The sequence below is a fragment of the Ambystoma mexicanum genome, chromosome 1p, assembly GCF_040938575.1.
Source record: "Ambystoma mexicanum isolate Mex_15411 chromosome 1p, UKY_AmexF1_1, whole genome shotgun sequence".
Lineage (NCBI taxonomy): Eukaryota > Metazoa > Chordata > Amphibia > Caudata > Ambystomatidae > Ambystoma > Ambystoma mexicanum.
Window position 1 is genome coordinate 523324051 of NC_090921.1, and position 24110 is coordinate 523348160.

The window sequence follows — 24110 nt, forward strand, 5'->3', positions numbered from 1 at the left end:
CTGCAGGCTTCGGGCTGAACTTCCTGCTGTAATTATCTTCAACCGGACAGTTATACCCTCTCGTGGCCCGAGCTCGGCCTGGGTCTTTCTCTCCTTCTCCGGACTCCTGCAGCTCCCAATTCTGGTTTCTCCAATATGCTTCACTCCAGCTCTCTGACATGGTGTACAGCCCCACCTTTTATATTCCCTAGGAGTGTTAAAGGTCCATGGGTGTGGGTCAGTAGGTTTTATTGCCTGACTTCTAGGCAGCCTATTTGTTGGACATGCCTGACTTCCCCAATAGTACTCTTTCAAAGTTGTCTTCTTCGTCTCACTACTAGAGTGGTGAAAATACCTACTTGTGTTCACTACTCCTAGTCGCCTCTTCCTCGTCCCAGTACTGTATTAGGTTGAATGGGGAAAATTGAGTGGATATAGCCCATAAAGGCTGTGGGAGGGTTAGGTTGGTTCTCAGAAGGAAAAGGGGATACCATGTCTCACCTGTGGGTACCTTTTCCCCATCCACAAGGATCCTCCCTCGCTTCTCTACCCCCAGGGTCAGGATCCAAGAGTGATGGCCTTTCACTGGCCACCTGAGAAGAGGATCCAGGGGAGTAGGAGTAAGTATACCCTCAGGTTTCGCACAGTAATAAAACCAGACACGATGCTGATGAATAAGAGTCTCGATGAGAAACAGTATTGCTATCAACTCTCTCTGGCACATGTATGGAGACTGAGGACAATAATTGTTATCCTCTGAAGAGCAACATATTGCTAGACCAAGGTGGGCCCAGGAGCCCTATTGGGAAACCTGTGATGGAAGGATGTCTAGTTCCTTCACCTGTGTTACTGCCATCCATAAATTTCTTATCTTTTACAATAAGCAATCTGTGGAACAGTGTTGTGCTCAACCGTTGACGCATTGTTTAGCTACTGCAATACATTCCTCAGCTTAGAATCCTCACCTCGAAGGATATAATTAAATAGAATTTTCGGAAATGTCCACCATTCCAACTACGTGAGTTGTGCCTCAGCGGTGATAGTAATCCTGATCAAATCCCACACACCTCGCTTCCTTAAATATGGCTAGGACCTGGACAAGACCCACCCCTTAACAACTGCGTTATTAAGCCATTAAAAACAATGTCCTGGTTCACAAAATAACTGCAAATCTGGGGAAAACTGTAGCATGTAATAGCAAGTACGATTCAGAAGGCCCAGAGAAATTTGGTGAAGTGGATAGTTGGTCGTGGCTATCAAGCTTTTTATCCACTAGGCCCTTGCAGAGACCTTGGCCATGTAAGTTCATTTCCTGGATCACTCAGGCAATAGACACAATACAAGTAGCAGTGGGGGACACCAGATTCTAAATAAGGCGGATATATTTACCATCCAAGAGAGCTGGCTAACTAACACCTGTTGTTTGGATGGATATAAGATTCTTCAGAGCTTTGCGAAGAAAGGTCGATAAGGGGCGACCTTCGGGTGGCTTACTGACTGGACTTAGTAACCTGTTCTCAGCAATGGAAATTGACTCCACTGCTCACCCACACATCATTGCATTAATAGTAGATAATCTGTTTGCAGCCATTAAAAAGAAATTGCTACTTGTAAATGTGTATGACCACCCCGGTGAATCCGAATCCGAGAGCCTCATGCTGGACGTTTATGACATTTTGTTAAATAACTATGATGCGACGGGTACAGACGTTGTCATAATTGTGGTGATTTCAACTCCCATTGTTGTGCTGTTACTTCTAATGATGGCTCTGCTACTGTTCATTATAACAGTATAAAGAAGCAAGCAACTGAACGGAAAGCATGAATGCTCTTTGTTCCAGATTGTAATCTCATCATGCTTAACGGTTGTTTGAAGAATGACCGACCAGGTGGGCAAACCTGGAGGTCAAGTAATAGCATGGCTATGCTTGATTATATATTTACGAATAATGGTGGTGTTGAGCTAGCGCTGGCTTTTTGTAAATTGTTCAGTGATTATAGTGATCAAGCAGTGCTTTTTTATTTTATTCAACTCTGACACCCAAGTTAACTTGCTTGGGGAAATTGTAGACACATATATTAATCACGGGGCGAATAGACTCAGATGGACAACATGGAATTTGACAGCCCTTAGTAGGCATATAGATGGATTAAACAAAAATTATTATATCTATGCTCTGAAATTGGAATGTCCTTATGATTAGACAGACGGGATCTCTAATCTCACATCCAAATATTTGCCTTATGGGGTTAAGTACCACTGCACACACTTGACTACTCGGGGGGTATATGATCAAGCCATAGAGGCAGCTAAGAGAACATTGAGACAAGAAGTAAGGAGATGTATCAGGATATTTAAATCGGATACCGTAGGCCGTCTATGTGTGCAAAAATGAAAAATCTCATACAATAACCGGCTGAAGCGCTCCAGGTTATCTAAATCTACTGCTAAATGGCAAGTAATGTACAGTATCCCAAGAACAGGTAACACCAGGACATACTCTTAAGTCCCGTCCCCTTTCCTCGATACTGCATGGGCATCCCTTGCTAGGGACAGGAGACAGAACCTTTTTCAGCAGAAAAAACATTCTTGGCATCTTTAAATTTAGAGGCGCGGCCCTGGTAACATGCGCTACCCTGGTTACGCCCACTGGTGCCACACCCCGTCCTCTTTTATGCTTTGACAGGAACAGGCCAATTTCACCAGCGCTCTTGGGTATGGCTTCGGCCATGTAATACCACGCGCTCATCCCTGGTTACTTTCTTCTGTCTTTTTGTCTTCTTTTATCAATCAGGTACTCGGTCTTCTGGCGCCATGCTCCACCTCGACGCATGTCGACTTCAGCGGGCTTCAGCAGGTGTCCAGCCTGCGAGGGGCTCTTTCCTACGTCTGATCCCCACTCCCTTTGCCTCTGCTGCCTTGGCCCTGATTACGGCTGGGAGAGTTCATTGAGCGACGCGCTTACACCGCATGCTCTGAAGAACAGACTAGCTAGGTGGAGGGAGCTCTTCGCGAAGTCGCATCCAGAGGACTTGAATGACTTCGTCAGACATAAGTCAAGGCCCAAGGTAGGGCTGCTTTCTTCCATCGCACCCCGCAAGGGCGATTCCTTCCCAAGGAAACGCCCGAGCGGGAGGAACCTTTTAGGTTCACGCACCAGAACTGGTACCGAGTGTTAGGCAGAATCCTATGCAGTTCCCTTATGGAGCCTACAGAAGATTAGGACTACAGGTATATGCAATAAATCCCCTTTGGTATCAGTCTGTACCACACAGATTTAGTTGGTAGCTGTGGCTGAGCAGTCAGACTTATCTCAAGAGGGAGATGAGCAGTATTCAGGGTTTACACAATAGGACCACAGCACTATGGGACAAGGAAACACTGACCAAAGCTTTATATCAACAAGAATATATATAGTTATTTTACACACTCTTTACTCTACACACAAATCACTATCATTAAAGCAAGTTAAAACAGCCAAGAAAAGTATACACAACTCCCTATTTAAATTGTAGACATATTTGAACAAGAGTGAAAACTGATCAAAATGGCGCAGTGTAAACCAAGCAGATATGGCACTCTAACAATTTCTTCAGATGGAGGGATAGGTCAAGTTATACAGGGTTAGACTCCTAAACACACCAGCAACACTTCCCAATTGGATTGTGAACAAGTTAGGCAAGGTAGTACTTTAGCACAAGCAATACTTAGGTGAAAACCGAGCAAAATGGCACTTTAACAATATATAAAAGGGAAGGAAAGGTGGTTATAAGAGTTTAGGTGCACCAACACATTTCTTGATGAAAAGCAATCTAGAGAAGGCAGTTGTAACAGAATTAGCCAGAGTCAATAGGCCTGTGCCAGAGGTACGAGGCAAAGTGTCCAGGTTTCCAGGTTCAAACGGTTCTAGTAGCTGCAGTCAAGTCTTTGTTTAACGGTTTAAAAGGAGGGTGCAGAAGGTAGAAAGACAAGGTTAGACGATGGGGATGACCAGCCCAGATGGTAAGTAAAGGATTTATAACACCTTTAGCAGTACACAACGAAACGGGAGGCCTGGCGGAACAATGTACCTTAAAAGTGGAAGAGGCTCCTGTGGTGGCGGTTGTTCCTGGCAGTTCCAGCAGTTCGGGAGATCCAGCAGAGAAAGAGAGGATCTCGTCGTGGAGGAAGGTTCAAGTCACTGCACTGCCCAGGGATGAAGTCGGCCGCGGTGATGCCTAACGGAATAAAAGGTACGCTCCTTTAAATCGCGGTCGTGGTGGACGGGTGCCTGGCTATCCGGTCTACTAGTGCTTGGCACTGGTGATTCGACCAAGGCAGGTCCTGGAAGGCGATTGGCGAACTGGTTGGTCCCACCAGCTCAAGGGAAGAAGGCTCTTGCAGATGAATATCTTCTCTTGTCGTTGGAGAAAAGTGGTGAGGATCTGCAGCAGGGCTTCACCGGTGGTTCAGTCGTTACAGATGTCTTCGGCTTCTCTTTTCTTCGGATTTCTCAGGTCCAGTGGCGACGTCTATATTCCAGTCCGCAGGTCCCTGCTTTTATGCAGAAAAACACCCATTCATACAGCCAAGCTGTCACTCGCACAGCCGGGTGGTTATCCTGGTGGGATAACCCCCCAGCCTATCAGGGCAGAGTGCGACTTGGGTTGCTTAGGCAACCCTGTCCAGGGTGCCTATTCCCCCTCCCACACATCCTGTCTACCCCAGACTCACTGGCGCCTGAAGGAGGGCTTCTGTCCAGAAGCCCGCCAAAACGGCGAACAAAGGGCCCCAACCTCGGGTTGGATTACAGAGAGCGACACGAGAAAGAAATATTATCAAAGATCTGGCAAAAAAAAAAACACCTGAGTAAAGTTAATACAAAAATGATCCGGCGGTATGTTCAAGGCTGTCATAAAAAGTGGTAGCCTCGAACAATGGGAAAATCCCATAGAAAAATATTTGCGGTTCAATATTAATGGTAGTAACCACTGCCACCAGCCATAAACCTTGCAGAGAGGGACTGGACAGTACCCTCTCGAAAATGAACACCAGGGAAAAACTATTAACCCTTCCCAGTACCTCCATAGAAAGATAGTTTGTACTGGTTTTGTTCATAACTATTGACTAGCAAAGTCAATTGTAACTTTGCATGCCCTGGGAGACAGTAGTCAGTCCCAGGGTATGGAGTCTATGTTTGGGGGTCACTATGACACCGCTGTGTTACTGCACTGAGCGTGCTGTGTAACACACATGTAAAAAGATGATACCTATGGAGTGAGAAAAACCCCATAGACCAGAAGCACAAAAATAGCCTCAAACACACATCAAACATATGCCTAAGAGTGGGAAAAAGAGTCTCACTCTTAGCAGGAGAAAAAAAATAAACCCTGGAAATCCAGCAAAGCTGCTATGGGACTCTATATGTAAGGGAAATTAGCCTTTTAAGAGAATTCTCCCTAACGCTGAGGCTAGTTCAGCTACCGGCCGCCAGGCCAAGGGGTCATTAGAACCTTCTGGAGATAGTGCTGAGGGATTGCAAGATTCTTTTACCGGGTGTACACCCGAGTGGCCGGATGTCCAAGGGGGCAACTGCACGCCGCACTAGTGGCAATAATGCCAAGGGTAACACGCCTACCAGGCCCCGTCATGAGATGTAGGGTAGGTCTCATGGTCCACCTCCAAGGGTCCTGGAGGGGGCCAGGCCCAGTGAGCCAAGCTCCACAACTTTGGCACGCAGCTCGACAAGATGGCCACCGTGCCAGACAGGATGGCCGCTCGTCCTATACCGCCTCTCGGAATGGAGCAGGTGGGAGAACGAGTTACAAGCTGGGTCTGGTGTTAACCAGGTATGTGCCCTACGGCTTATCCATCTGCATTGCAGGGCCGGTTTACCCCGCAGCCAGCTAGATAGAGTATGCACCGGCCCCCGCAGCCGCCCACTACCCAGTCAACATCACCTGCCATCCCACCGGCCTGTGAGGACAGGTTCTTTGAAAAGTTCCTCACTCTCATGAGATCTCACCAGATGGGGGCCATCCTCTGGGATGCGATCAGGGACGTGCTCCCTCCGGCCCCTCCACCTGCGCCTATAGTCATTTCTCCTGTGGCTCCAGCACCACAGGCCCCGACGCAGTGCCTTCTGCCCTTGCCGCCTTGTTCGATTCCGGCTCCCTTGCCTACCACTGTTCAGGCGGTTCCATACCAGCCTCCGGTCTCCACACTGCAGTCCTCGGAGCACAGCACTCCTCCACCCGCTCCGGAGCTGCCACACGCCCTGGTGGACACAGATGAGGAAGAACACCCTGGCACGCCATTGTCAGCCAAGGCCTTTGTGAACCGCTCGCAGGTCTGGCAGAGTACTTGGGCCTTCCTCAACCTGAGGTCGAACAGCCAGAGGCGGGTCCTTGCCGAGCTCCTCACTCTACGCCCAGCGGCTAGAACAGGGATCCCGATGCAGAAGGACATTGTTGCCTTGGCTAAGAAGGGGTGGCTCAATACCCACAAGGTCCAGCCTGTCAATTGGCGCCTCAACGCCAAGTATAGGCAAATGGAGGAGGATCCACTCCTTGCAGTCTGCACACCCTAAACACACTTTTCTTTGATCGCTGCGGCATCACTTTACTCAAAGCCTCACTCGTCCACGGCCACCCCTCTGCGCTGCTAGTCAAGGAGGAGATGATCTTGGGGGTGTACGGGAAGAAGCTTTATTCCAACGCTTTGCTGCATCTTCGTCAATCAAACGTGGATGCCATGCTGGCAGCCATTAACCAGAGGTTTGGCAGGAAATAGCAGACTTCCTTTCAGATCGTCCGGTGCAGAGCCAGGCACATTTCGATGCGGGACTGCCGAGGCTGAATTGGTGGCTCAGGACATTATGGAGTCCACAGTGGCCCACATCAACACCTCTGGCCGGGCCATTTGCATCGCCACGGACATGAGGACTGCCTGGCTTCTGGCTACTAAATTCAACCCAGACATCTAGGAACGCATATTGGACCTTCCATTCGAGGGTGGTGACCACTTTCACTTAACGAGGAGCTAGATAAAAAAAGAAACAGTTCACAAACTGCCAAGTCTTTATCTATCCTTACGAAGGCTTGGGCTTCTACTCCAGGATTTTCACCATACAAATGAAGAACCAGGCTGGCCTGAGAGTTGTGTTGGACCTCTCCACCCTCAACCTCTCCCTTCCTCTTCAAAAATTCAAGATGGTTACGCCCAAGCACTCATTGCGTAGACATTCTGCAGGGGAGACTAGATGTGCTCCCTGGATCTGAAGGACGCCTAGCTACACGTCCCGGTTTGACGCCTCATCGCTCTTTCCTGCGCTTCAGTATCATGGGCTGCCATTTCAAATACAAGGTTCTGCTCTTCGGCCTCAACTCAGCCCCAGTGGTATTTACCAGACTGATGAATGCAGTGGCAGTCCTCCTCAGGGCCACCACGTCTACCCGTATCTGGACGACTGGCTCGTCAAGGCGAGATCTCCGGACAAAGTTCATCACACTTCCTCCGGCCTTATGAGCACGCTCCATGAACTGGGATTTTCGACCAACCTCAAGAAGTCTCAGTTGCAGCCTACACTCTGACCCTTTTGGGCCTCATATGGGATACAAACTCCACAAAGAGAGTTTTTCCCTCAGAGGACAAGATCATGGCCATCAAGAGTGCCACTCCTCACTTCCTCACCCGAGAAGTGACCTTGGTTTGGTGGTACTAACATTTATTAGGTATCATGACAGCAGTCCTACTGGCCATACCCACACGAGACTAAAGATAAGGAGATTATAGTTGCACTTTGCAGCCTCATGGAATCAGGAGCTGGGCTCCCAAGCAGAGCTTGACAGCATTCCTCCTTCTCTCCCCCCAGACCTCACATGGTGGTCCAGGGACTGCAACCTGTGGATAGGCAAGCCCTTCCGGCACCCGGCCCCCAGATCACCATCAGCACGGATTCCTCCCTGGAAGGCTGGGGGGGCCACTCTGGAGCAGGGGTCTCATATCAACTGGCTGGAGCTGAAGGCCATCTGGCTAGCTCTCAAAGCTTTCTTTCCGCTCATTGGGGACAAGTTTGTCCTTATCCAGATGGACAACTCCACCAGCATGTACTATGAGAAACTTGCCATCTCCCAGCTTAATCTCCATGCTGAATCTGTTGGTAGCCTTCATGACCATCAGTCAGGCTTCAGAGCTGCCAGATGCACCGAAACTGCTCTCCTGAACATCCGCAAGGACCTGCTCTCGAACCTTGACTCTAACATTCCATGTGTTCTCATTTTGCTTGATCTCTCTTCTGCCTTTGATACTGTCAACCATACCATCCTGCTCAACCGTCTCCGTGATAACCTGGGTATCACTGGTCAGGCTCTGGCTTGGCTGACCTCTTTCCTCTCAAATCGACCCTCCCAGGTCCAACTGGGGTCTTTTCTGTCTGACATCTTTTTCTCTACCTGTGGTGTCCCCCAGGGGTCTAACCTCTCTCCCTGGCTGTTCAACCAGTATCTGGCACTTCTCGCCCACCACATCGCTGCTCTCTGCCCCAACTTTCAGTGCTATGCGGATGATACCCAGCTCATTTTCAGGCTACCCTCGGCCTCCTCTTCTCCTTCCCTCATCTCTGACTGTCTTTCTGCTATCCAGGAATGGTGTGCCGCCAACGACCTCTGCCTTAATGCCAGTAAGACCGAGATTCTACTCATCGGCACACCCACTCCATCCTTCCCTACAGCTCTCTGGCCAGCCTCTCTTGGCCCTCTTCCTGCTCCTACCTGCAAGGCAAAGAACCTCGGGGTCATCTTCGACTCCACCCTCTCCTTCTCTCCTCACATTTCTGACGTTTCTAAGAAGTCACACTATCAGCTGCACCTCCTCAGAGGTATCCTTCCTTTCCTCTCCTTCCCCCAGAAGCTCACTGTCTCCAGAGCCCTGGTTCTCTCAAAGCTGCACTACTGTAACAGCCTCTATCTAAATCTGCCTGCCTCTACTCTCTGCCCTCTGCAACTCATCCAGAACAGGACTGCGAGACTTGTCCTTGGCCTCAAGCCCAGGGACTGTATCTCTCCGGACTGAAATCGCTACACTGGCTCCCTGTGGCTGCGAGGATTAAGTTCAAAACCCTCTGCATTGTCCACAAGGCCATCTGGGGCCTGGGGCCAAATTACCTTTAACTCTCCCTTCCTAAATATCTTCCTTCTCGAGCACTTCGCTCTTCCGCCTCCAACTCCCTCAGGGTCAGCAGCTTCTCCAAGCAACGAGTTGGGGGGAGATCTCTCTCCGTAGCAGGGGCCTCCCTCTGGAACAGCCTTCCTGCCTCCCTGAAACTTGAGGAGAACCATCTCCGGTTCCGGAAGCACCTCAAAACCTTCCTCTTTGCTTCTGCTTTCTCTCTCCCTCTCCCCTGCTAAATCACTGAAACTGTACTGAATCAGCAACTGGACCACTCACCAATCTCGGTCTTTGGCCCAGCCACTCTCCTCTGCACTGCCTTCCTGGCAACCCCTGCACTGCGGGACTGTCTCTGTATCCCTACAGCCCCCCTTCCCAGCACTTGTCTGCACTTATCTTGCACTTGCCACCAGCTGGCCCTTATTATTTATCTTGTTCATTACTAACCCTGTACTGCACTTTCCCCTCTCCCTTCCCCCCTTGCACATTTCCCATCCCCCCTACCCATGCACTTGCGCAATCTGAATGACACCTGGCCTAGTAGGACCGTTGTCTGTCTCCCCTTGTTCCCCCCTGCCTGCCTCGGCGTGCTTTGAAACACTTGAGTATAGGCGCGTTACAAATGCCATATCATATCATATCATATGAGAACAAGCAGGGCAGTACTGGGTCCCCTCCGCTGTGCAGCCTAGCGATTACCATGTGGGAATGGGCCCTGGAGAAACATCTCTACCTGACGGCCATCCACCTCCCGGTGGAGTCCAACCTGGAAGCGGACAGGCTCAGCAGACTGGGAGCGATAATTACGAATGGCAATTGAACAATCAGGTCCTACATAGGATCTTCAGCAGGAGGGGGGGGGGGTACCCGCAGGTGGATATTTTTGCCTCCTGGGCCAACAAGAAATGCCATCAGTTTGCGTCCTGGCAGGGGCAGGACCCCGGCTTCCTGGGTGATGCATTCCAGGTACAGTGGGACAGCATGACCGCGTAGGCCTTCCCTCCCACACCCCTGGTACACAGGGCGATCTGCAAGATAAGAGAATCATGTCACCTCTGCATCATTCTAATATGGTGGCCGGCGAGACCGTTGGTTCTTAGAGCTCCTTATCTCGCGGACAGGCCACCCATTCACCTGCCTCTCGGCCCGGCTCATCTTCTTGCACAGCAGGGGTGCAGGGTCCTCCACCCCGCTCCACATAAATGAGCCATTGCAGCGTGGTTCCTGAGCAGGTCACACTGAAGCATCTCAACCTGTTTCAGGCTAACTTAGACATCATTCAAGGCGCTAAGAGCAAGGCTACTAGGAGCCAGTACAAGAGTAAATGGACCAGGTTCTGTCACTGAGCGGACTCTACGCGCACATTTGACAATGTGCTCTGCTTCTCTGCACACCTCGTTCACTCAGGGGTTCAAGTGAACACATGCTGCACCTATTCCATAGGGGCCTATAGGAATTCGGAGGAGGAGGTCTTCTCCTCTTCCAACCCAGTGGTTAAATGACATCTGGCAGGCCTCACCAGGCTATACCCACCCATCAAGAAACCACACCCCGTGTGGGACCTCAATGGAGTGTTGGGCGCTCTGGCGCACAAGCCTTTTCGAACCAATGGCGTCCGCGGGCATCAGACAGGTCACCATTAAAACAACTTTGTTGGTGGGTCTCGCCTTTACTCGCAGAGTCAGTAAGATTCAGGCACTGGTGGCTTCAGAACCCTATACTACCTTTCACAAAGACCAGGTGGTCCTGGGACCGCACACCGGGTTCCTACCTAAAGTAGTCTCTGCCATCCATCTAAATGAGGAGATAGTGTTACCTATCTTTTTTGCCGATCCTAAGGATGATGCCCAACGCGTCTTGCACTGTCTGGATGTCAGACGCGCTCTGAAATTTTATCTGGACAGGACCAAGAGCTTCCGAAAGTCGGATGCCTTATTTGTCACCTTTGCAGGTCAAGGCCCAGGTATCAGGCTTCCAAGGACTCTATAGAAAAGTGGATGGTTTCGTCCATCAAGGACGCCTATGAGGAGCATCACAAGCCGCTGCCAGCTAACATGCATTCCCACGCTGTCAGAGCCAAGGCCACGGCCGTCGCATTCCAGAGACAGGTTCCGTGGCAGGTCATCAGCAGGGCAAGCTACCTGGCACCCCCCTTTGGCTTTCTGCAAGCACTACTGTTTGGACGCCGGCTTTAAGTCAGATGCCGCTTTCGGACAGGAGGTTCTAAGGAACTTGTTTTCTTAAAGCGGGTCACCTCTCCACCCTGGGGCTACATTCAGTTGTAATTGCCCATGCAGTTTGGAGGAAAGGGCTACGGGATGTAAGAGTAATAAATATTCACTGTAGTGACTAACATACTCTTAGTCCATAATCCCCTTTCCTCCATATGTCCCACCATCCTCCCCCCCCTAATAATACTGGTGTCATTAGGCAATCTTAATATTATCGACGCGTCAATGGGGACTGAGATATGTTGCTGGTGGGCGGAGTCAGGGCAGCGCAATTTAAGGAATAAGCACCTGGAAGGTGTGTCATATCCATCAGATGGCTCAGAATACTGTACTGAACCTTCTGGTATGCACTTGCAGGCAAGCCTCAGATGGACTAGGTGCAGCTCCTGTGCCACCACTGCCACTACACCGCCATGTTCGATCTCACCCGGTTCCAGAATTTAGCCTGTCATGTCGGAGTCAGTGGAACCCCGATCCCTACCCCTCTCTACCTTCCCCATCCACCAACCAGCACTTTGTCTCAATCCAGCACGCACACCTGAAGACTTCCAATGGAAACAGCAACATGATTATGAGGCGTACCCTTATTTCAACAATGGCCGTCACGCTTACCGGGTGCCATTTCTCCACTAAACAACAGTATGGCGGGGTGAAGATTGCTAAAATATCCTTGTAGGTAGGCTTTCCCAGGTGATAAAATTGCTGAATTCCTTGTTAAAGGCCCTAGCTTCACCTTGGTCTTTAACTTGTTATCCTGGCCTTTACCACCTTTTCTGGTATTACTGCTTAAATGTAAGTAAGCTGATCTAAAGAGCTGGGATTGATGGTACGGTATGAGTACTGTTATCATTTTGGGAACTTTAACAGGCTGCAAGAAATCCAAAAGCAGTTAATTTAATTTATACTAAAACCATTAAAAGGAAAAAAGGGGGACTCTCTTCACCTAAAAAAAGGTGCAAAAACAAAAGGGGGAAAGAAAATATGGTAATAAGCAGAAAGGAAAGTAAACATGCAAACACCAATCAATGTTTGTCTGTGACAGCTAAAAGCTACAAATAGATTGTTTTTGCTTGTCAAATTTTCAGGCATTTACTCAAGATAAATATGAAGTTTCTTTGAATGTGAAGGAGTCCTTTATCGTCATTGCTTCGTGCAAGGAGCCAAAGATGCAGGTCGTCATTTCAATTGCATCGCCCATAGTGAAGGATGAGGAGGCGGACAAAGAAGGTAAGTTGAACATGCACTTAATTCTCTTCTCAATTTGGTGCCCTGAGAAGGAGGATTGCATAGTAACGGATATAAGACTACCTTGAGTTTGTTTGAGATGTACACCAAGTTATATATGTGTGCGTTTGTATTTTTCTGATCCTTCTTCCACTTGGGGATAGAGTGAGGAGGGATTTTGATCACTCAGGTCTCAGGCCGAATCTTTACTTTTTGTAAAAGTCTTGCACTGTTGCCGTTTCTGGCTTGCGCAAATATGTTTCTGATGCTTGTTAATCTGCTTAGAATCACATGCTGTGCATATGGTCCGACATCCAGTGGTAATCGCAGAGTATTGCATCTTGTCTTTCGGTGACCGAAAGGGGACATCGGCATAGGCGTGTCTGTAACACTATCCCTATCGTCACATGTAGTGTACCCAAAATCCCCAACGCTCAGAGGTCCCTCAAATTGTTTTTTTCTGCCCAGATAACTGGTCGCCCTATGGCGGAGCTCTTCATAAGACACATTGTTTATCTTTATACCGACTTTGTCGATTATTTCCCATAAGTCACTTCGACAGCGATGCAAAGAAACTTCGACGAAGACTGCAGGAAGTTTCTAAGGCGGTGGATTTCGGCGCCTAAGATCCGGCGTCTGAGCCATCCACGTGGCGGGCCCTCTGGCCGGCCTGCAGAGGAGGGAGAGTGGGGTCAGGGTGGCCATATCTTTCGTTATGTCCCTCCTCTTTCCCCGTCTTTGCCCTCTGTCTGGTCATCTTTGTCTATAACTTTCACTATGGAAAGGACACCATCTAGGTTTTTAAGTGTAGGGTCAGGAAAGACGAGCACAGGATGTGTATTTCTTGTCTACCCATAGATCACGACGAGAAGCGGTGTGCGGCGTGTAAGCTCCTTCGGCACTTAAGACACTTAAGGAGCCCTGCGTAAAGCGCTGGGCCGCATATGGTATGTCACAGGTTGAACCCTCTTGCCCCACCACCACACCCGCCGAAAGTGACGGGGGCACTGATGATGATCACACATCCGTGTTGGAAGTCGTCAACCTTGGGCCGGATGCTTCTAGGTCCGCCACGCCTGTCCCCAACCCCTCTAGACCTGGCGTAAGTCTTGCTTCGGGGAAACCACTCGGCGACAGGGGCGTACAGAAACCACACACTAAGCACACAACCCCATCACCGATTTCGACGGTTCCGTTGGAAAAAGGTGAATGCGCCAACTCGACCGCAGAAAATTTCGACGGAATCCACTGATCTGGTAGATCAGCAGCCTTCCCCGAATCCGCAGCAGCGTCTTGCGACTGGGCACTCCAAAAATAAGGGCGCTACCTCTAAATTGGGTTTACATGCCGAAGCGCGATCATCCGACGCTCCGGCGCCCCCTAAGGCCCTGGTAGGCCCGAAACCTACTCCTAGGCCTCCTAGCCTTCCCACAGGCTTAAATTCTACCGCTAGGCCTTCTGACGCTGCGGTAGGCGGTAAATCTACCGTTGACCCATTGACTCACGCTGATTCGGCAGAGATTGAGGACAGTATTGCAAGGATTACTTTGGCGTTTGGGCTGACACCGTCGAAACGTATGGAGCGTGTCGGAACCAGGTCTAAAGACACGCCATGACGCCCCAGTACTCGCGAAACATACCAGGACAGGCAGGAGCCTCTATCCAACACTCTTGGGGACAAATTCCGACGCCAACGAGAGGAAAATGACGTGTTTCCACCTTTTGCCCCTTGTGGTTCCTCTAAGTGGGCCAGGGAAAAGTTTGAAGGATGCATGGACCGCCTAGAAAGGATTGTCTCAAGTTCAGAACAACCTTCCCGTAAGAGATCGCGTGACGCCCCTCTTTTGGTGTCAGCTTCACGTTTCCAAGACAATATTGACTCTCAACCTTCGGCTTCTGTCCACCTTGAAGATGTGGTCCAGATGGATACTTACCAAGATATCTATGACGAGGAAGAGGACCCTTCCTTCCTGCAAGACTACCCTGATGACCAGGCGGATGCCATGGACAACTTGGAGGAAACCCAGCAAGTGGAGACGGAGCCATGGACGCTCCCGACGCAAGATCAGGACACTGATGTCCTATGCCTGGATTCCCCTCCCAGCACTCCGGCCCACCAGGCCTCGCATGTAGACGATCAAATGGCTTTCAATGCCATTTTAAGGAAAGCAGCAGAGCACTTTCAGATCCCCACCCAGGAGGCGGGACCCGAACAAGATTTTGTGGAGGACATTCTCAAAGAGAAACCCCCCTCAAGCCAAGCCATTCCTCTCCTGAACTCTGTTAAAAGAAGGTTGGGCCCCTCCCTGGTCACACCAGCTCAGACCCGGTCAGTGAATCCAACAGTGAAAAAACTGTTTCGGCCATCTCCTACTGACCCTCAATATATTAAAGCCACCCCCGACTCCTTGGTAGTCACTACCACCTGGAAACGGGCAGGGGTACCCCTTGCTACGGGGGAGGCACCTCCGGATAATGAATCTAAAAGGTTGTACGCCTTAGGTAAACGTGTTACCTCGGTAGCTGCATACACCACACGCATAGCGAATAACACTACACTGCTTACTAGTTATGCAGACGCACTATGGAACCTTGTACAAGAAGGTCTCCAGGAGGTTCCTGGACCCACTAGGTCCAGACTTCTCACCATCGTGGCCGAGGGCAGGCTGGTAAATCAGAATATAATTAAAAATACTCTGGACACTGCTGAGACGACAGGCAGGTCCCTGGCCCAGGGCACACTATTCAAGTGGCACGCTTGGCTCCGCAACTCGGGTTTCAAGCCTGAAACACTGGACGCTCTTATGAACAAACCCATAGAAGAGACCAAGCTCTTCGGTAAAGCGGGCGACGATGCTCTGGAAACAGCCAAGAAAAAGCACAAGGCTCTTAAATCCTTACAACAGATAACTCAGAAGCCTTCCCCCCCAGAGGAGAGGCGGTTCTAGTTGGTCCTTTCTAGGCCAATCCCGTGCAGGTCAAAACTACTACAATATGGGAAACTGGAACGCTGGACAAACATCCGGAAGCTTAGCCAACTACCCACCTAGGAGTCAACGACGTGGCAGAGGCCCCAACCCCAGAGGAGCCGCAGCCTCTGGTCAGAAATGACCAACGGATCCAGGTCCCCTCCCATGTCACCCCGGGCGGGGGGCGTTTCACATCTTTCCTCGCGGCATGGGAGGGAATAACTTCAGACCAGTGGGTCATAACGGTCGCCCACGGGACGGGTACTGCGTGGAATTCGCCCAACCACCACAGTTCAGACCGCCACGTTCACAACGCCTCTCGCCGGACCATCTGCATGTCCTGAATCAAGGGGTGGAAGCGCTTCTGGGAATGGGCCCCATAGAAGCCGTCCCTATTCTTCAGGTAAACAAGGGTATTTATTCAGTGCACTTCATTGTACCCAAAAAGGACCTCACCATGCGCCCTCTTTTAGACCTGCGCCCAGCAAACAAATTTATAAAGCCTCAAAAGTTTTGTATGGTAACGCTACAGGAAGTGATCCCACTGTTGAAACAGGGGGATCACATGGCAACATTGGACATGAAAGATGCATACTTTCATATTTCAATGTTGCCAGCGCACAGGAAATATCTAAGGCTCATGATAGAGGACAGGCATTACCAATTCAAGGTGCTCCCCTTCTTCATTGCCTCGGCGCCAACGGTGTTTACAAAGGTCCTGGCAGTAGTGGCAGCACACCTGTGCAGACTATCTATCCCGGTTTACCCTTACCTCGACGACTGGCTCGTAACAGAGGACTCTTACGACACATGTTTTTTTAACACCCAGAAGACCGTAGACCTTCTGTTCAGTCCGGGATTCTCTATCAACTAGAAGAAGTCCAGTCTAGTCCCCAGTCAAGAAAAACAATTTCTGGGGGCTCTAATCTGGATGAAGGACAGCCTCGTCTCCCCATCCAACGAGAGGGTTCAGAACATGCTTTTTCAGATTCCTCAATATGTAGTCAGTCGGTAGGTGACGGTACGCAAGGCCATGCGGCTGCTAGGTATGATGGCTTCATGCATATACTTGGGTCACCACGCGCGCCTGCACATACGTCCCATGCAAGAGTGGCTCAACAGCCAGTGGTGTCAGGCCAGCGGACAATGGGAAGATCTGGTAGTTGTCTCGCCAGCCCTCGTTCTCTCTCTGCAGTGTTGGTCGAGGGAAAACCTCTTGAAGGGCAAGTCCTTCACCACCCCTGCAGTGGAAGCCACTCTCACGACAGACGCATCTCTCACGGGGTGGGTGGCTCATCTGCTTCAGCAGATAGCGCATGGAGTATGATCCCCATAAGTAGCATCCAACCATATAAATCTGCTAGAGCTATTAGCAGTGTTCAAGGTACTAAAAGCCTTTCAGACTCAACTACAAGGGAAGACAGTTCTGGTTCTAACAGACAGCACCACAGCCATGTATTACATAAACAAACAAGGGGGCACACACTCTCCAGGGCTATCCAAGCTGTCCCAAAACATTTGAATGTGGCTCTCAAACACAAGATGTTTCTGTTGTCCCAACACGTTCCAGGGGAACTCAATCTTCTGGCAGACGTGCTTAGTAGAGATTTCCCACTGCCCGTAGAATACGAATGGCACCTGCACAAAGACATCGTCTCCAGCATCTTCACAGAATGGGGCTTCCCAGAGATCGACCTGTTTGCAACTCAGGAGAACGCCCAATGCCAAGACTACGCCTCCAGGTACCCCCAGAACTGCTCCAAGGGGAACTGACTCTGGATAACATGGTCAGGGAAATTTGTTTACGCTTGTCCCCCCCCCAACCCCGACTCCCATACTCAACAAGATAGTGCACAAGATGCACAAGGAACGAGTCACCATGATATTGGTGGCCCCCATGCGGGCCCGCCAAACCTGGTTCGCTCATCTAATGGAAATGTCCCTCTCCCCACCAGTAAAACTACCCTGCCCGTACAACATGTTGTCTCAGGACAGGGGGGAGACCCTACACCCATGCCCACAAAATCTGAATTTAGCAGCCTGGCTCCTGAGGTCATAGAGTTTGGACACCTATAGCTCCCTCGGATGCATGGATATACTCAGGGAAGCTAGGAAACCTAACACCCTCTATTGCTATTTCAGTAAATGGAAACGCTTTGTCATCTGGTGTAATACCAAGGGCGTTAATCTCATCGATTGCTCACCCACACACATTGTACTGTACCTAACCCGTTTGTTAAGACGCAGGACTGGTCTTCAATTCCCTAAAGGTTCATCTTGCTGCTCTCTCGGCCTACACCACATCACAGCAAAAAGTGTCATGGTGGAAAATACCGGTTATTAAGGCCTTTATGGAAGTGGTTAAGAGAATCCACCCCCCCCCCCATTTCTCATCCAGCTCATGGATGGGATCTTAATGTGGTTTTCACCAGACTCATGGGAGCTCCCTTTGAGCCAGTGCATAAAGCAAGTCTAAAAGACCTTACTTACAAGACGGCCTGCCTTGTGGCTATCACTTCTATTAGAAGGGTTAGCGAGCTACAGACCCTTTCTGTCCTAAACCCTTTTGTTACAGTCCACAGGGATAAGGTAGTTCTGCCCACTCATCCCAGATTTGCACCTAAATTCATCTCGAAGTTCCATGTGAACCAATCGATCGAACTACCCACTTTCTTCCAGAATTCCACAAGCATTGCAAAAAGAAGCCTGCACACAGATGTGTACAGGGCAGTCATATTCTACCTGGAAAGAACAAAACCACTGAGAAAAACAAACCAATTTATGGATTCAGCGGCAGCTGGTAGAGAAGGGGATCCTGTCTCTGAATCAGCTATCTCAAGGTGGATTGTCAAATGTATCACACTGTGTTACACTCTTGCTAAGAGAGAACTGCCCTTCAAGCCTAGAGCACACTCTACTCGGGGCACTGGGGCTTCCATAGCATTCAATGCAAATGTTCCCCTAGAGTAAATTTGCAAAGCGGCAAACTGGAGTTCTGTACACACCTTTACAAAACACTATTGCCTAGACACTCATTCTAGATCTAACTCAGGTGGGACAAGCAGTATTAAGACATCTTCTCTCTACTGTTCCTTCTCACAACCCACATCCAACTCAGGGTACTGCTCGCTAGTCTATGCACAGCATGTGATTCTGCGCAGATTAACAAGCATCAGAAGACATGCATTATTCACCGTAATAGCATTGCTCATGATTGTATCTGCTTAGATTCACAGGCTTCCTCCCTGCTCGGGGTGGAAGGAACATAGACGTCTTTCTACTTTCTCTCTTCATGTACTCACTCGCAATAGCCTTGGGCACCATCATGGCAGAAAATATACAATCGAAGGGACTTCGGCACGTGAGGGATTTTGGGTACACTACACGTCACAATAGGGATAGTGTTACAAACCATATGCACAGCATGTGAATCTAAGCAGATACAATCATCAGAAATGCTATTACGGTGAGTAATGCATGTCATATTGTTACAAAGAGTGTGGGAGCCTCTCTACTGAGAACGAACATGGGTCAAATACCCTGTTATATGGAATGTATTCCACTCAGAAGGGTTTTCTACCACATTTTAGATCACTGCACCCTTCACAGAGGAGAAATATCCATTTGCCCATTAGTTTTTGTCCCATCCACAAGGGCAGTCCAGTACTGAAATGCTAGGCAATTTTCCTCTGAACAAGAGTACCATCAGCAACCCCAGACACATGTTTCAGCCTAGTCATGCCTCATCAGTGAGGTGAAGCTGCGCCTCTCTAAGCACAATGAGCAAGGGGTCCATATCTGGATTACCCTGGGTTACTTCGGGTGAAACCCCAGGTTTTACAAAATATATGCATATTGTGAAGAAATCCTCTGCCTGGTGATATTTGGGGAGATGGGGTAAAGGCAGCAACGTGCCTCCCCAAACTTAGGGAATGATAGACAAGTGAATACTGTGGAAAGTGAATTCTATGGAAAGGGTCCCCATGTCACCCTGACCTGACCTCATTGTTTCCAAGTGACAGTCACAGGCATCTTCACCCCTTAGCTCCCATTAAATTGGCCCTTACTGATCCCAGATACTACCTCCAACAAGATCCTTCAAACCAATGACCAGGCTGTTCTATCAAGACCCTGACTATATATGTTTTCTAGTTACAGTTAGCACTGCTATCTCTTCCTGGGAGATAGACTCTCCGTTGAGAGTACTCAACCGCCCGGTTTGCAGGTCCAGATCATTCATAGACATTCCATCTGTTGTTCCTGAGTTGTGAACAGAAATTATACCACACGCTACTTGATTTTGTAAAGGAGAGGAGGGTGTTTGATTTCTTGAATCTTGAGGGTCCGGGAGAGGGCCTCTTTTGTCTCCAGAGCTCTTATTTTCCTTGGAGGGCGGTCTGGAGTTTTTACAAAAGGCAATATTCTTAGCTATTGCCTTACTTGTATTTTTCCGTGGCTCAATAACAGCTGCATACAGAACCAAATAATTCAGTCTATTGATGGAAATAGGGTGAGTTTTATTAATCAATCAATGATCCATGGAATGGAGCCATTTAATAGATTCCGAAATTGAAGCCATTATTACAGTTTTGTCGTACTGTTCCCAATGAAGGCAGGCCCCTTTTTATGCACACTCCACAATAAAGACAACCCGCAAGGGAAATGGGTCAGGAGATAGCATTGCAAGAATAACAGCGTTTAATTGTACAAAATACAAATATAAGCAAAGGACTCTGCTCCTCGAGACCGCTCTGGTCTATTCAGTTACAGACATGGATTTAAAAAATCCACACATGTCACAATATACAGTACAAATGGGTGCCACTGATTGGAGGCAGCCTACACAAGTGCCTGCTCCGTAGGGGTTGGCAGGCAGTAATTGATTAGTTTGTTCCCATTGGTCAGATTCCACGTGGGTCAGCTGGGCTCATCCTCGCAGTGAAGCTTGGGTCACACATTAATACATTGTTCCTATCTAAAGTAAACATGCTAGGCCTGATTATTAACTCATTTTGGCAGACACCTGGGTGGCACGGGAAACGGTGCCAGGGGGAAAGGAGGATAAAATAGTCATGCTGACCCACACATTCAGGGCTTCATTGATACCCGCAGTTCCTGCACTCAAGATCTTCGCCCATGGTTTTGATCTTTAATGTATCCCTTTCTGTACCTCTTGTTACAAAGGATATGTTTTTATGCTTGAAAGAAATACAGCCGTGCATGCTTCGATCTTGATTAGTGTTGGGACCTGGGGGACGCTTGCTTATCAGGGAATTCAAATGTGTGGGGGTCGAGTTAGTGGTGTGGAGCTTGCATCGGCCTGGCTGGGGGTTAGAGGCCTACTGGCAGTTTAGTGGAGAGGAATAGGTGCAGCGCGGAGCCTGGTGTTGTCTCACGCTCTTGCAGGGCGCATTCCTTTGGAAGATACTAAATATTCACAACACTAGAGGAATGAGGGGGAAGTGGACTTCCGTAGGGACGGGGCTCTGCAGAGTCAGTCTGCTTTGCAGAAATTATGCCTGGTCAGCAGAGAACGTGACTAGCGTGAGCTTGCAGCTCATCCCTTTTGGGCCTACTACAAAATGGAGTCATGGGCTATGAGTTTTCTAGTGCCTCCCAACTACTTCTAAGCGCTACAGTGCCTCTACATGTTGCCTGATGGTGCAGATTACTTCCCACTTGTACGTTGTACCACCTCATATGGTGTTTGCCTTACCTGGAAGCGCCGTGGGGGGTGGGATAGGCTCATTTCCATCCCAACATTTCCCCCTTCTCCAGCATGGGGTCTGACATGGATTCACATGCTCATGAATATTCCCCGTCGTCAGGCTGGGAATCCTCAGTAAAGAAAAAATCAGTTTCAGTTTAATTTCTTAACTGTCTTTCTCCTAACAACCAATCACTGAGCTCTGGGTCACACTGCCTCCCAACCAATGACTGCCCTCTACCTAAACTCCTCCTCTGGTAGCCATCTTCAGATTTTTACTACACGTTCAAGTGTTGGGAGTCCTCATGTTTAGCTCTCAAGCTTTTACTGTCTTTATCGCTTTTTGGAAGAGTATTACTCTATTTTTCGGTCAATCGGGCCTTGTGCTCCATCGATCAAGCTATCTGATTAACTTGGACCCGTTTTCGGATTCTTCAGCGCCCCTCAAGGGCGAATTTCATTGAGTTTCTTCGTGGAGGCTTCCAGAAGATTCTTTAGGCCTACGCTGCGTGGCCCATGTCGGAGGAGAAGGAGGATTCATCTCCCCTGTTCAAGATCTGCTCCAGGTGCAGCTTGTGGAGTGTCTTTTCGGACGACAAGCATTCAGAGTGTCTTTACTGCCTGTACCCGACGCACAAGGAGGAGGATTTTGCGTTTTGCCAGTAGATGGTCCCTCGCAAGATGAAGGATTGGCACAGGCGGCTGAATGAGTGGCTACAGGCCATGGCCCCTGCTCTGGGTGGGTCCCAGCAGCATGCCTCTCCCAGCTCCAAGAAGGCTGAACCGGCTTCCAAGACATTTGAGGGCGCCCCTCCCGCGGGCCTCCAACAGAAGGCTAAGCACCGCAAGACCACTGTCACCGGGAGCGCCGTTGCGACGGGCTCATCAGCGGCCAGGGCGCTTTCGACGTCTCCAGCCTCCGTCACCAGTAAACACTCAGGATCTTAACCCAAAAGGAAGTCGGATCATCCGGGCAAACTCAAGGAGAGGCCCAAGTCCGCACTATCGCAGAAGACCAAGGGGGATCAGGGTTCGAACCATCCCCCTAAGCAGAATACCAAGCAGGACAAGGCTCTGACCCTGACCGTGAAGGCCCAGGTGCACCCGATGTAGGCCCAGCCTTCTATCAAGGAGGTGGCAGCATCTCTGGCGAAGGCCACTGAGTCGGCACTGCAGGGCGTGACCCAGAAGGCGAGAGTGTACCTTCCTCCCAGAAGGGAGAATGCGTTCCGGCCCATAGAGAAGACCCCAGAGAAGAAGATGCCCGTCATCCCCCCAGGACCTTTACCTCTGGAAGTGAAGAAAGGGGGGGGGGTAGGTGTGGTGGCCCTCCAGGGTATGGATGTTTCCTCTGAGGAGGAGCTCACCGGCATGTAAACCATCCAAGAGAAGGAAAACTTAGGGGACAGGCCCTACGACGAGCACTCTGATGAAGGCGACGACGGCGAGGACACAGTCGAGGAACAGCAGCAAGGCGACGACAGCCTGGGCGCACAGCCGGTGCCACAGCTGCCTATTCCGCATCCACTTCAGCTGCCAATCCCACCTCAGCTACCACCTAGAGACCTCTCAGTGGACATTCTCTCGGCTCTGCATACGCTGGTCTCTGAGATACAGACAAGGATGCCCAATGCGCCGGCGGCCCGCCCGTGGCGCCGGCCAACCCCCTGGCAATGGGGGAGCCTCTGGCCAAGAAGAGGAGAGTTCACCTTCCACTCCCTTGTCCCTCTTCACCCCTCTTGCCCGCACCCGAGGGATGTGACAGATCCTGACACGGCGACGTCGGGCACGGACGATGACGGCGAGATAGGGGACCTCCCGTCTCTGCCTCCTAGATCTTCCCTGCCGGACGAGATAGGCTCGTTCCACTCGCTGATCTCCAGAGCTTCAGAACATTTTCAGCACACCCCACTGTTAGGCAGAATCCTATGCAGTTCCCTTAGGGAGCACTACAGAAGATTAAGACTACAGGTATATGCAATAAATCCCCTTTGGTATCAGTCTGTACCACACAGATTTAGTTGGTAGCTGTGACTGAGCAGTCAGACTTATCTCAAGAGGGAGATTACCAGCATTCAGGGTTTACACAATAGGGCTACAGTACTATGGAACAAGGAAACACTGACTAAAGCTTTGTATCAAAAAGAATATATATATTTATTTTACACACTCTTAAATCAGCACACAAATCACTAGTATTAAAGCAAGTTAAAACAGTCAAGAAAAGTATACACAACTCCCTATTTAAATTGTAGACAAGTTTGAGCAAGATTGAAAACTGAGCAAAACGGCACAGTGTAAAACCAAGCAGAAATGGCACTCTAACAATTTCGTCAGAGGGAGGGAAAGGTCAAATTATACAGGGTTAGACTCCTAAACACACCAGCAACACTTCCCAATTGGATTGTGAACAGGTTAGGCAAGGCACTACTTTAGCATAAGCAATACTTAGGTGAAAACCGAGCAAAATGGCACTTCAGCAATATTTAAAGGGGAAGGAAAACGTGGTTATAAGAGTTTAGATGCACCAACACAAAAGCAATCTAGAGAAGGCAGTTGTAACTGATTTAGCCAAAGTCAATAGGCCTGTGCCAGAGTCAGTGGTACAAGGCAAAGTGCCCAGGATCAAACGGTTCTAGTAGCTGCAGTCAAGTCTTTGTTTAACGATTTGAAAAGGCGGTTGCGGAAGGAAAAAAAGACAATGCTAGACGAAAGGGGGCTGCTAGCCCAGAAGGTAAGTAAAGGATTTAAAACACCTTTAGTAGTACCCAGCGAAACGGGAGGCCTGGCGGAACAATGTACCTTGAAAGTGGAAGAGGCTCCTGTGGTGGCTGTAGTTCCTGGAAGTTCCT

General features: G+C 49.5%; 1 protein-coding gene across 4 annotated transcripts in view; it reads left to right on the forward strand.

Annotated features, from left to right (window-relative positions):
- Positions 1-24110, forward strand: part of ZFR2 (zinc finger RNA binding protein 2) — a 2121586-nt gene that overhangs the window by 1440507 nt on the left and 656969 nt on the right. For all 4 annotated transcript variants that reach the window (XM_069649412.1, XM_069649413.1, XM_069649415.1 and 1 more), the window contains one exon: positions 12444-12585. In XM_069649412.1, coding sequence (XP_069505513.1) covers positions 12444-12585 — 142 coding nt within the window. The remainder of the gene's footprint in view (positions 1-12443; positions 12586-24110) is intronic.